The sequence below is a fragment of the Syngnathoides biaculeatus genome, chromosome 22 (assembly GCF_019802595.1).
Source record: "Syngnathoides biaculeatus isolate LvHL_M chromosome 22, ASM1980259v1, whole genome shotgun sequence".
NCBI classification, from domain to species: Eukaryota; Metazoa; Chordata; class Actinopteri; order Syngnathiformes; family Syngnathidae; genus Syngnathoides; species Syngnathoides biaculeatus.
The window spans coordinates 854,046-868,711 of NC_084661.1; the positions used below are offsets into that span (position 1 = coordinate 854,046).

General features: G+C 41.8%; 1 protein-coding gene across 1 annotated transcript; it reads right to left on the bottom strand.

The window, feature by feature from the left end:
* Positions 1 to 70: 70 nt before the first annotated feature.
* On the bottom strand, positions 71 to 11,483 carry foxk2a (forkhead box K2a). Its single transcript, XM_061809994.1, has 9 exons — positions 10,539 to 11,483; positions 9,155 to 9,349; positions 8,927 to 9,068; positions 8,471 to 8,617; positions 5,903 to 6,096; positions 5,612 to 5,814; positions 4,635 to 4,892; positions 4,373 to 4,567; positions 71 to 3,147 (listed from the first exon to the last, which is right to left on the bottom strand). The coding sequence occupies exons 1-9, from the start codon at positions 11,216 to 11,218 to the stop codon at positions 2,918 to 2,920; spliced, it is 2,244 nt and encodes a 747-aa protein (XP_061665978.1). The 5' UTR covers positions 11,219 to 11,483; the 3' UTR covers positions 71 to 2,917.
* Between the last annotated feature and the right edge of the window lie 3,183 nt (positions 11,484 to 14,666).

Below are 14,666 nucleotides of genomic sequence, written 5' to 3' on the forward strand. Positions count from 1 at the left end.
ACGTCTTGCTATACCCAAGTCATTTTATAACATGTATCCATGTATTGTGGATTTTTGTTAAGAGGTAGTGTAGTCACAATGCAAAAAAAAAAAAAAAAGATACTACCACAAAGAGCCAAGTAACTTAGATAACATTTAAATGGGGAAGGGGGAAAAAACAGAACCCTACTTTTTCTTTTCAACATGTAACAGCGCATGTTCATGATTGGAGTGGTCATGGTGATCTGAAATTTTGATTTCTTTCACTCTTTCACAATATTGAGTTGAGCTTGTCTGGAAATGAAGCCAATTATGTTGTTCCATGTAGACTTGCCCTTCAACTGTCACAGGGCACGTGTAATATCAGTATATTGTACTTAAAACCTGCTTCTTTCTGCTCTCCGCTAATGCAAATCAAGGAGTTGTCTTTGTGACACCAGTGTGAATTACTTAAACCGGTCTCATCAGCAGAAAGCTGTACTTAAACAATTTTTTGTTTTTGTATCATCTACATTTCTATCAGGTTGTAAGAGCACTTACACTGCAACATTTCACTTGTTCACCAGATTGTATAGTTTCACCATCACTGAACATTGAAGGGACGCTGCACAAAAGTGACAAGCCAACTGCTAAGTACATATATGGCATTGAGTTTGATTGTAAAACTAAATCTGCATTTACATTTGTTAAATATAACCGCAGCTTTTACACATACAAGTTTGATGGTTTTATCTCTTCTGAGTTTCTCTGTGTGTAAGCACATAACTAACATTCAACAATTTCAGTCTTACCTAAAAGATACCAACCAATGAGTTGTGACAGCAAGCACAGTATGCACTATATAATATATACTGTAGTTATGGTACACCCTGAACTGGTTGCCAGCCAATCGCATGTCACATGGAGACAAAAAGCCAAACTCACAATCACATCTAGGGGCAATTTAGAGTGTCCAATTAATGCTGCATGTTTGTGGGATGTGGGAGGATACTGGAGTGCCCCGGAGGAAACCCACGCAGGCACGGGGAGAACATGCAAACTCCACACAGGCAGGTTCGGGATCGAACCCTGGTCCTCAGAACTGTGAGGCCAACGTTTTACCAGCTTAACCGACTGTTCCGCCCCGCTTAGAAACAATGACTTAAATTGAATAACATATAATTACCCCCCAAAAAGCCCTTTAATAACCTGGGAAACATTCACAGTGCTTTATGTTCTACTGGATTGTGCCATATAAATCATTTTTTCTCCAAAGTCTACACACATCCCATCATAATTTTGTTTTTCAATGTTGCAAATGTATTAAAGCATTTTAATAAGCAAGCTCCAGGAAGGGTTCTGGTGGATCTGAATCGCTTCCATTTATAGATGATTGAGGCTGGTACTGGCCCCCTGAGCTGTGGGGTTCTGGAAACTTTTCATATTATATATATATTTTTTATCCTGACTGACGACCAGACTGTGCTGAAGATTGGATGCATTTACACAGTGGCTCAAAAATTATTATTATTATATTTACGAATCATAGGGGGAGGTAGAGAGTCGACAAAGCCCCATTAACTGCCTGCCATTGGATGCGCCTACCATCCCTATTTTTGACCGTAAATAACACACAGGTTGACAGAGTTGAAAATTCATTTCATCGACAAGAAAATAATTATCAGATTTTGTGAATGCAGATTAGCCAAGCATAGATTTTTTTACTAAATACAAACTAAAAGGCAGTGTTTTAAATAAATTCATGTATGTGTGTGTGTGTATATATATATATATATATATATATACACACACACACACACACACACACACACACACACACACACACCCACTGAAGCAGAACAAATATCACTTGCCTTTCCTTTTGTAACAGAATACAATATGATTCGACACGTTTAGTTAACAGAACAGCATTGAGTACACTGCAACAACCAACACAAAAAGGTAAAAAAAGGGGGGGAAAATAAGCTCAAATGATAAAAATAGAAAAAGAAAAAAAAACTTAGAGGGGTAAGTGCAGCACTGGGCAGACTCAAAAGCATAGATTCAGTCTAAACGTTCTTCAGTTCCATATTCAGATAACCAGTACATTATATCTCCAGATGTGTTAACATGCAAGCTCAATGAAGCATATGGTCAAATACGCATGGCAATATACTTTTTTTTTTTTTAAATCATCTTGTTGGACATTTGTAAAATGTGAAAAAAAGTCTCCATGTACAGTGGTGGAAAAACTAAATATTTGCATGAATGAGCAATAGAGAATCCAATCTATTAGATAGTGTTTTCCAAAGAAAAAAGAAAAAAAAGACTACATTCATTTCACAGAACAAAGTTCACATACAAAACAAAAGCTAACCAAAATATCAGGTGATATTTTAAATGTTCATCAAGACCCCACTTTATATTTTTCTGAATACGATTTATGAATTCATCACTGGTCCTTGGAGAAATGAAGAGATCCAAGGACACATTTGCACAATAGAATACTGCATATAGATCTACTCACAACTGGGTCAGGGAGGCTAGCTGCCGAAGATGGGAATGTCCACCCGTCCACGCGCTTCCCTTAGTGGGGGATTTTCACTAGGTGGCATGTTTGATCGCGCCACACACCGAGTGCTGAGAATGTAACCGGGGTGAGGCTGTTGGCGCATTTCCGTCCCAATAAGTCAGCTGGAATTTGGGATTCTAATTTCCTGTGCTTCAAGAGGGGTTTCCCTGCTCAAAAGCCGACAATGCTTGGATTTTTAATTCCACGTGGAGAGGGAAGGACGAGATTGGAACATTCTCTTTTGCTGTAGTAATCTCTTCTCTTTTTGGCACTTTGCCGTAGATAATAACCAGTAAAAATGAAGAGGTCAGTGTGGACGGCGTGAGGCTCAATATGGGCGACGGCAGGGCTCAGGATGCATATGGAGGGGGTCTGGGTGGGTGGTGGCTACTGGTTGTCCACTGCTTCACTAACCTCTGCTTCTCCGGCACCATCAGCAGCCGCAGAGCCATTGTTGTTATTGCCGTTCGCGGCCATTGCCTCTCCCTCGTTGCCATCCTGCATTTTTGCCCTCTTGGATGCGGGCGCTTCCTGAAGCTCACCATTCTGCCTCTTGGTGGGCAAGGACGCGGACGCTGAGGCGTGTGTGGCCAGAAGGTGGAGAGGGCTTGCAACAGCTGCTTAAAATGGAATTAAAAAAATAAAATAAAAAAAGGCCACCCACAAATTAGGAATGATAAATTCTACTAACATTTGTACTGTGTGTGTGTGTGTGTGTATATATATATATATATATACATACATACACACACACATATACACACATTTTTGGAAAATATTTATCTGTAATACTAGAGGTGGGGGGGCTATATTTAGTCAACACAAATGACAGTAGGCATTATTTTGAACACATCATCCATTAATAGGTCAGGATCTTTTGGCTAGTATAAGGGGGAGGGGGGATGCATTGCCATGACGGCCATGGAAAAGGCAAGAGACAGGTGATATATTCTTGGGTTGCAATCACGTGATAATCGCTGCCATTTCTACAGACAAGCTCGGCGTTGCAGACTACATCACCATGGCAACGTCCACAAACCCATGTGTTAGCAGCGAGCGGCGGATGTTTTCTGCCTACTTTAATTCACTCGATGATGTCACCAAAGCTAGATATGTACAGAAGATCAAACTCTGTGACGATATCGATCTGTATACTCTTCACAATGACGTACTTTCAAAGGATCTGAAAACCTTCCCTGAAGTAGAATATCTGGACACTAGAAATACACATGCTTACCGCTTACAAAATGATCAGAACAAACTTTCAAATAACCATTTGCATTGTGTACTTGAGTTTCGTTCAGATCTGCACATCGTATATTTGCGAGCCACTTTTGTTGCCGTTTTTTTTCGATAACTCCATTGTATCTTCTCCTTCATGCAATCTAATCTTTGGAACACGAAAAAATGGCTTCCCAATGTCTCCGGTTCTGTGATTTCCACATCCGTAGACGAAACAAAAATCTGACTGCTTGTCTGCAACAATGGCGGTCAAGTACCCGGATGAATAAATGTGACGTCACGTGCAACTCAGCAATAGTAGGCCAGCCTACGAGGATGCATCATTATGTGGACATGAACAGTGACGTCAGAAAAGGCCAGAAATGACCAAACCAACTTCCAGTCAATAAAAAAAACACAAATAATTGGATGAGCAAAATCAGACAATTGTTTTAGGCAATAAAGAAAAGCGTAATGCTGTTAGTAAATACTTGGAGTCGCTCTCTTTAAAAATCAAACACCAAATTGGAAATCTTGGACTTTAGTATAACGAACTACCATGCGTGTGTGTGTGTGTGTGTGTGTGTGGTGTGTGTGTGTGTGAGAGAGAGAGAGGTTCACCTGTGCCTGCAGAACTAATGGGGACCAAGTGAGTGCCATTCTGTGTGATGGCCTTTATGGGAAGCTGGTGCTGGCCGAGCGGAGCCGGTTGCATTATGGTTACTGTAGTCAGGGGAGCGGCCTGAGAGCTCTGGATGATGCGACCGACTCCACCTATTGACGAGGCGGAGATCGACGGGAGCGGCTCCACTTTCACTATTCACAAAGGAGACGTCCTAACCCTTGCACATAAAAGGGACAGAAAAAAAGCAAGCGGGCAAACCTTTAATCCCTTGGTGCTCTCCCCCTCCATTCTCCTGAGAGTCTGGCATCAGTGTAGCAGTGGGCTGAGCGCTGACTGTTGTCATGGTGACGGTCGGGATCTGATGGACAACGTGCACCGTCTGCATGACGGGCGCCGAGCTGACGGTCGTCGTCACGATGGCTGGCGTCGCTACGGCGTAGGTCACAGGCTTCATGGTCGTCTGAGGCATCTGGCGTTGCACGGCAATCAATACGGGCTGGTTCGAAAGTGAAGAACCTGGTGGCGTACACAGTTGTCGAGTGATGTCATCTATACGCTATCACAACTGATTCCTGTGGGGTTGGCATACAATCTATTGAGATTACACTTATAGTTGGGATGGGCGAGGACCAATATCGGTATCAGTATCAGGCTTCAATGTATCCGGTACTGATGATGGGTGCAAACACAAGCTGCCAATAGGGAAAGCAAAATATAAACCCGACATTGAGTCAACCCTCTCCTGTTGGCCGAAATAACTCTCTCACATCACAACTGCTTTTCCACTTGTGTTGCAAGTCACGTGATTAAACCCAGAAATGAGTTGGCAGACTATATGTACACCACGATAACCACCAGAACTACAAGATCATTACTGATGGGTTGAACAAATTTTTCAGTTCAAATGTTCAAGTAAACAACCCATAGTTCTGCTAGTTACAACACCACACACGGGGGAGTCCGCAACCTGCTTTCCAGGTTTGGTCATCTGACTTTCCCAAAGATTGTGACATTCATTTCAATCAGCAGCAAAACGTGGCCTGCTGAGATGGATTTATCCTTTTAATTCTCATTTCAACAAACGTAATAGCAATCCGAATACCATGCTTAGACTGATGTGGGCACATACAACGCATTCTGGCAAAAAGGAATTTAGCATTTAAATCCCTTTTAAAAGATATTTACAAGAGATCCCATCAGATGTATCTAATAGCTTTTTTTTTTTTTATTTTTACCAGTGGAATTCTGTCCAAAGCGGGCCTCTTGGATGACAGCAAGTTTGGGCTGGACGGTGGCAGTTGGGGTAGGTGCTGGTGCCGGGGTTGGCTCCGACTCCATGGGCACTGGGGACCCCTCTCTAGAAAGGCTATCTGGGGTCTGCACGCCACTGGAGTGAGCCGACAGCGCCCCTGTGTGATTGGGAGAAGCAGGAGCGCTCCTGGAAAAGTCAATTATAATACTTTTCATTTCATGAACGCTGTCAATGAACCCACTGCAATATTCTAATGCTAAGAACAGCGAAGTACCGAGAAGAGAGGGGTCCTACAGGGGTCCTGAAGCAAGGCACTCCCCTGGGCCTACGTTTCCTGAAGGCTTGTTCTATGAGTTTTCCTTCAGAAGCGGGGTCGATCCTCCAGAACGATCCTTTCCCGGGTTCCTCCTGCGAGCGTGCTACTTTGATGAAGTACCGGTTCAGGGATAGGTTGTGGCGAATGGAATTCTAGACACACAGAGCCATACACAAATTCATGAATAGTTCCATTGATGTGATGAAAAAAAAAATTCGTCTGTAAAAGGATGCTGGTCAACAGGCTTTTAATTATGGTGGATTGTGTTATGGCAGCAAGTAATGCGTTTTTACTTAAATGTTCAATCCAAGATAAAAAAAAAAAAAAACATTTATTCACAGTAGAGTGGAGCTTCTGAATTTAAACATTGCTGAAGTATTTTATTTTTATTTCCATGTTATCAAAAGTCAGTGCCACAGAACAAATGGTGTTAGACCTTGGAGGTTTCACGATATGCTGTGTATTTTAGGGAGGTGCCATGCGCAACACCTCAATAGAAGACTGGAAACATACAAACATCGCTCCAACAACTTGTTGCCTTTTTGGTGTTTATTTTTTGGTTTGTTCCTGCACCGGGAGCCGAATCATGACCCTGCAGTTCCAAAGCCCAAGTCCTTGCAAGTATTATACTGCTGAACCAAAATGCAAACAGCAAAGGACTAAAAAAAACAAAAAACAAAAAAAACAAAACATGGGGCAGGAGTATTTACACCACTCAAGTAAATGTCGATGTACATATTTAAGAGTAAAATAAAATCGACTTATTTCTTTGCTTTTTTTGTTTTGGGCTCCAACTTGAGCCAGGCCCATCCCCACCTTCACCTGATGCCTGCTTCAGGCTGTGCCACATGAATAGCATCATCCTCCTCTTTAAGTGCTTCCATTCAGGAAACTTCATTTTTCTCCATTACCAACTTCAAAGGCTAATTCCAAACGCATCATCCAGCAAAATGTTCCGTGGGCTTTTGCCGTTTCACTGGGACCGCAATCGGGCCCAACCCGCAGCACTTCTATGCTAAAATATGAAAGACCAGTGCAACAAATACAAAACTGGCTGATCAGATGAGCAAAAATGTTGCTTAAATATAAGAGTAGCAATCATGGCGGTCCGCTCCAGAGGTGTATAGAGTAGCCAAATATTGCACTCAAATAAGAATACTGTTACTTGAGAATAATGTGACTTAACTAAAAGTAAAAAGTAGTACCCTAAAAAATTTGAGTAAAAAATAACCAGTGAATTACTCAAGTAACGATGAAAAAGCGAGAAATCAGATTTAGTTTTTTCCCCCAACCACAGCATGAACATAAAACGTGAATGTGCACATTTTGATCTTGTGGTATGTGTGTGCCTGCGTGTTTATGCAGCCAAAACTACAACAAAAAATCTCCAATTTACTGCATGGTGTTTTCTCAGGTTATAAGTGAGCTGAAATGTCAACACTTGGGCAGACAGTAGTAGACAAACACTACATGTAAACTGTCATTTTTGTTCATTTAAATGTAAACACGAGGAGCACGCCACTGGCTTATTGGTAACAACGACCTAACCAGAACGTGACCACGTAGGCACGGCAATCATCTGAACTGGCTTATGAAGTGTTAATACCCGGGAAGCCGAACAGAATACGTGTGAAGTCATGTGACTTTCTTGCGGTGTTTGGTGAACAAGACTTAAACATTACTAGCACTTAGTTGATAAGTAATTCATAAGAGCAGAGAGTGGCATTTAGGTCATTATAACAGAGCAAAAGTACCATTGACTGTTAACACAAGAAGCGGTAGAAGAGTTTTTTTTGTTCTCATCAACTCGTGTGACTTATCCAAAACAGGTCCTGAGCACACAGGCGGAACCTCAGGCCGATGCCCTTGCACATTTGTCCACCGCGAGGTATTATTTACAATTACGTGTGTGTGTGTGTGTGTGTGGAATTGATCTAGCTACCAGTCCTCATAGCGTAAAAAACAATCTATGATGTCAGCGGCAGCTACGATACTGACAACCCTCCAAAAATCAAGCTGAGAAAGAGAAGGGTAAATGAACTAAAATGCATTCTGCACAGCAGAACTTATCAAAGCTTACAAGATTTGGCAGGGTATACACCAAAACATCCTTCGTTCTGGGTATCTCATTTCATTATTAAAAAAAATCTTACCGACACCAAGAGACGAGATGATGAAAAGAGGCTATTGGTGAAGTGGCTGACTCGTTGTTTCAAGACTTAAAACGAAACAAAAAACAGCTACTGCCGAGACTACATAGCCATGCCCTAATTCTATGTAGTGAAAGTTTGTTGCTGGAAAATGTAGAGCTGTATTGTGCAACGTGTATACTTGCGGTTATGCAGAGTTGTAAAAATAAAGAACACAACTCATTCATAAATACAAGTTTTGCCTTTTTTTTTTAATAAATAGATCATTTTGAAAGTTGGTAACAAGCTGAAAAAGTGTGGCCACCCAAGCTGTAATTCAATTTGTGAGAAGCTGAATGACAAATAAAACATCACCAATAAAGTGCATGACACTGACCTGCCAGCCTTTATCAGCTGTTCTGTAGTAGGGATAATTCTTTGTGATGTGAGTGTATATTCCATTCAGTGTCAGTTGTTTATCTGGGGCCATGGTAATGGCTTGGACTATCAGTTGTGCATATGAATATGGTGGTTTGGAGTCCCCCTGTTGAGAAGACCACAGGGTGGGAGAGAAAAACTCAACAGAGAGCATATTGCAAGCTGAAAAACAAAAGTTGTTCATACACACTAAAACACACAAACACACGCTAGCGCACAAAATAGTTCAATCAAGTCCTGTATTCCAAAGTCTACCCTGAAGGAGTGTTGGGCAATTTTTAGACTTCAATGAGTAACCAGGGACGTTCTGAGCACATTAAAGGTTTTCTGCAGTGTACAGCTTTTATTGTGCAAAATAAAAAAATAAAAATGTCAGAACAAGTGGACTCATGCATCCAGCACCACTACTACGCACCTTTGGGCTGTCTTCACCTGATGCCTCCTTGTCATTTTCTGACTGGGAGTTATCTGCTATAAGGTCAGAGGCCAGAACTCGGCCGCTCCTATAGCTGGACAGTCCCGCCCCCCTTGGACTTGATGGGCAGGAGTTTGCAGCACTATGAGATTGGTCAAAATGTTACCTTGTGTTTTTCTGGTAGAGCAACTTGAGTCAATAAACAATAAAACAGCCACTCTGACTCACCTTAATGTGCCAGTAGGTGAAGGCAGTGGGCTCATAAGGTGGGCAATATTGTCTGGAATGTTGATGGTAAGTGGGGAAATTTGAGGTTGTACGGACTTGACCGGTGATTCGGGCACGTTCCTCTGCTCCTTTTTGTCACTTAAAAGTGCAGTGAATGTGATTTTTATACTTGTGCTAGGGAATCGGAAGCAACATCTAAAAACATAAAAAAAAAGAAAAAAAAAAAGCATACCATTGAAATTAGAGGCGCTAGATACCATTTTAAAATTAAAATGATTGTTGTGAGACATGATGATTCACTGATGTGTCCATGTCAGACCTTTTTGTCTTTGAGTATTAGTGGCTGGTATCGGCAGCCTTTACGAGGGACCCATACATTGAAAAAAGACCAACACTGGCCTGATACAGATACTTGGTATCAGTTCTCACCCATCCCTACTTGAAATTAATACATCTACTACTGGATCAATGAAGATGACGATATAGCATCTTTTTAATTTATTCTTAAAAATCGAATTGAGCTTTAGGTCACCTACTGTGACATTCCCTTGGAATACAGTATTTGGAGTATAACAAATTGGGAGTTTGCCTATTGACTGTTCTGAGCGACTGCAATCCCAGAATAAAGCGTGGAACACATTGAGGGAAAGTTTGGCCGTCACATCAAATTAGCTACAGTAATTATCTTGATTGTTACTGGCCCAGCCTATTAGACACCAATGGGCCAGTGTTATTTGTAAGATATGATTTGCTTCAAGAATAAACCAAAACTAAACCGCAATTTTTTTGAGTTAACACAGTGTCGAATGCCGTACGTGAGTGTTTTGGCAACACACGATTGTAGCTAACCTGTGGCTAGCAAGTACCTAGGGCGATAGCCCATACAAAATGCAGCCACTTGAACCAAAAAGTCCCAAATTAATCCAAGTCTATGAAGGGTTTCACTTAGATTCGAGGTCATGTCAGTTATATTACACCATGCTCTTCAATTCGGCATACAACAAACAAAGTAGTTCAATGATGAAAATACCAGACTTACATGTTTCCCCTTAACAAAACGAGATGAGGGTAAATGAACGTATCAAGTTCTTAGGGAAAAGGTATCCCAGTGCTGTGGTTTTACGTGAAAACACACACACCGAATAAGGCAGATTAAAAAAAAAACGTCCCAAATGAGGAAATCACTGAAGATTGGGAAGAGTTATTTGATTGGTGACCGGTATAAACCTACTTCCACTGGCATATCTGGCATGACGTTATTGCCATACGGGTTCCTTGACACAGCACGTGCAAACACCGCTGCCGGACAACAAAAACAACAACACGGGACAAGCTAACGTGTTGACAAGTCGTGGCTTCAAGCGCGCTAATTCAATCGTCTTACATTCGTGGAAGCTGCAGAGGTGGAGCCCCTCTTCTCTGGAACACCCCATCCACAAACACCCCGTTTTTGCCAAGGCATCGGAGGTAGAATTCCCCCATGCCCGTACCATCTTCGCTCGCCGTGAAAATCTCAAGGTGCCGCCTAGAAATGAAGCTGGAATGTCCCATGCTGACATCCACGGAGCCCTGCGAGGAGTTCCGACCAATGGTCACCGACCTTTTCTTCATCAAATACTCGAATTCTCGGCCCTCCAGCCGGGCTACTGCCGACCCCGACATCCCGCTAACCACCGCCATCTTCTGAGGTATCTGCTGGGTATTTGGAGTTGTGTTTGACGCAATAACGTCTAGGTAGCTGTGATAAAGTGAAGGGGTGACTTGAGTTCGGGGGGCGAGGGGGAGGGGGGGAACAGGCCCAATTTTACAAGGTTCAGATAGCAAGGAACGTGCCACACCAGGGTTACGGCGGCTCCGACCCACCGCCGTGAAGGAGAGGAAAAAAGGAGCTCTCGGCCCAATCAAAATCGAACAAACGGGCGGAAGTGCACAGACGGACGTCCTATTTGGCCAATGAAAAGCGGCTTTGGGTATCGGCATCGCTGCACTGTTTACCAATTGCAACAATAATAAAAATAGCAGAAGCAACGTGCGGTAGGTTGCGCTGCAGACTGACACGCACATGAATGGAAGTGTGGAAGACTCGGCACTGCGCTGAGGTGGAGCGGGATCCTATCTGTATGCAAATCTGACTTTGTGTGTGGTTTGCATGAAACTCGGAAACCGGTCCCAAGCCGACGAGTACGGAAGATTTGGTCAAGAAGGGCTGCCTACGCCGAAAACCTCATCCCATGGGGATATTATGTCAATTAAATCTGTCAGTACCGCAAACAATACACATTAACTGCATACATGACCGCATCGTCTACTCAGTCAACCCCAGCAGGGTCTTTGCTTGCTTCTCCAGCACTCCCGCGACCCTTGCGCGCAGAAGCGGCACACATCGTGGATGGAGTTCATCTATTAATTTAAGCAAAGCATGTGTGCAGCTAAGTTTGTCTCTTCAATAATGCCATGGCTGCCCCCCAAAGTTGAATGTGTTAGACATAATTGTTTGTTACATGCAAGAAACGCACTCATGTAATAGGAAAGAATGCCTTGTTGAACAGTGGCTGGATTTCATTTTATACTTTCCTTTCTGATTCATTTTCTGCGGCAGCGTATGAATACGCTTCCGTAATCTTCCCTTTTCAATTCGGTTTTATTCCTTTGCTTGAGAACATTTCAGCACAACTTGGAAACCGAACTGAGATCTCTCCAAATGTCTCCTGCCCCAAAGCCAAGTCCATTTTTAAAATACATTTGATCGGAAGTCATAATTTGTGTAATGACTAGATTTTAAAATCAATATCATAAAAATAGGTACAAATAGTACTTCATTACTGTACTAAATTGAAGAGGGAAACTATTTTGAGTGGATTTTTTTTCAATCAAAATTAATCGTACATGTATTATTTGCATTTTTTTTCCCTTTCGACTTTTGTATACATAAGTACTGCTATATTTCAATCTTTGTTGTTCTAAAATAGCTTCCTATTATTATTATTATTTTAAAATCCTTTATTTGTCGCAGTGAGATACAATACAACACAACGGATACACAGAGTTTGGTCATGCAGAGATATTGATGCGTGCGCGTGCACAACTCCTGCAGTCGTGTATTCCGAATGCCGTGTTGCGCGTGGAAACGCTGCAACCGCAAAACACGTGTTCACCGTAGATGACGTCACCAGGACCGTCTGCTTTACATTCAAGACGAATGCTGAACATTACGACGAAGTTGAACATTAAATGTACATTTCTGTACATACTTCATATATTTGGCCATAATTGGACATAGTACAGCAAGAAATATCCTTTTCATTAAATAAAACTATAGCTACTTAGGTGTAACCCATAGGTACATTATTATTATTATTATACATCTATTTCCCGAACTGCTTGTCCTCACAAATTATTCTTATTCTTATTATTATTATTATTGTGGTTGGTGGTGGTGTAGTGATCAACGAGCACAGGCCTAGAGATTTTCTAGTACCAGGCTGCTCTCTGCTGGCGTTTCAGGAACATGCAGTTGCACCTGAAGCGCCAGCATTCACTTTACTGGAGTTTTCACGTATTTGGGTGTTTTTTTGTGGGTTTCAACGATCGTTCTTCTGATGTTGTGTCCCAGCTTTGTTTCTGCAAAGTTTCCCAATAATAAGGAACCATAGTCTGTATAGATAATAGACTACAATACTTGATGGACATGTATCTCAAGCTGGAAGAAAAAGTACAAGTATTAACCCTTTGGAATGACGTGTTTTTTGTTTTTGCATAGATTGTGAGCTGATCTTCAGCTAAGTCACAACTGACTGAAATCATACCACACAATTTCTTTTATTGACCATATAAACATTTGAAATGCAGGGTGGATAAAGTATTTGAACCTTGAGGCCACTGGTGTCAAACTTGAGACACAGGGGCTACGTCTGGTTTGCTGCATCATTTTATGGATTGATATTTTATGTTGGGCGGCACGCTGAGGTCAGCTGGAAAGCATTGGCCTCACAGTTCTGAGGTACCGGGTTCAATCCCGGATCCGCCTGTGTCGAGTTTGCACATCCTCCCCGTGCCTGTGTGGGTTTTCTCCGGGCACTCCGGTTTTCTCTCACATCTCAAAAACATGCAATATTAATTGGACACTCTAAATTGCCCATAGGTGTGATTGTGAGTGCGGCTGTTTGTCTCTATGTGTCCTGCGGTTGCCTGGCAACCAATTCAGGGTGTACCCTGCCTCCTGCCCATTGACAGCTGGGATAGGCTCCAGCACTCCCGCGACCCTTGTGAGGATAAGCGGCTGAGAGAATAGATGAGTATTTTATGTGGCACACTAAAGGGTCTACTTCACATTTTTTTCAAAAGTTGTTCTTTTCATTTCAATCGCTTCTTGACATTAATTTGCCAGCCTACCGCAGGCACACAGACACACACCTATGGGCAATTAAGAGTCTCCAATGAATGCATGTATTTGGGATGTGGGAGGAAATTGGAGTGACCAATAAAAGCTCACACAGGGACGGGGAGAACATGCAAACTCCACACAGCCGAGGCCGGGATTTGAACCCCAATCCTCAGAACTGTGAGACCAACGCTCTAACCACTCTAACATCCACCTAGGTAATTGGATTCATCCAACTCTAAAACATTTGCCTCCGAAATCATTTTGGTACATCTCAATTCAACTAGGGCACCTTGGGAAGGTTTGACTTTAAAAAAAAAGAATTTAGCACCTTACTATGGACACATTTTTAATACATCAAACCCCCAATGGGCACTTACATGAAATGAGATGAGTTGTGAAATATTTCGACTATGATGTCTGTAATTATGGCACCTATGGGGACATGAACTTTAATCCATAATGTTTGTTCATTTGCTCTTGTAGACCCATTCCTAAAAGCTATAATGTTTTTTTTTTAAGCATTGTATAGTATACTGTTTTACATTTACTTAGCAATAGCCATCTTTGAATTACTGTATTCTTTTTATATTTGAATGTAAAAAAAAACAACTCCAGTTCAGTAATGATGTTAAACATTACTTTCATTAATTAACAAGTGACAATCTGCAAAATCAAATTCACCGTTTAAAACCTTGGCTCAGGCCCCTCTGAGTGGCGTTTGCATGTTCTCGCCGTACTCAGATGTTTTCTCTCCATGAACTCCTGCTTCCTTCAGCATTAAAAACATGCTTGGGAACTTCAATAAATTCTTGTTCAGTGATACTTTTCAAACAATATACAAGGCATTCAAAATCAACTTTACTCAAAAAAGCATTCCTCACTGATACACAAATTGTTTGAACATTCTCCAGCACTTACTTACTGCAAATACCACACTCATACATACTGTGCTTTTTTTCTTTTTTACAGTTTACTGTCACTAATCTCTTCCTTTTACAGTCAAATCATAAACTACCAGCACAGCAATCTACTGACCTGCCACCTAGAATTCAATCATCATTGTCACTGCAGTGTGAAGTCAAACGGTGTCATGTTCAGCTGACCCAGAACTGTGTGTTGTGTGTGTGC

Coding starts and splice junctions, on each gene's coding strand:
- foxk2a (XM_061809994.1), bottom strand. CDS start 11,218: ATGTGCGTGTCAGTCTGCAGCGCAACCTACCGCACGTTGCTTCTGCTA. Junction 9,350..10,538: donor CCTCTGCAGCTTCCACGAAT/GTAAGACGATTG, acceptor TTATGTTTTTAG/ATGTTGCTTCCGATTCCCTA. Junction 4,893..5,611: donor CTTTGGACAGAATTCCACTG/GTAAAAATAAAA, acceptor GTACGCCACCAG/GTTCTTCACTTTCGAACCAG.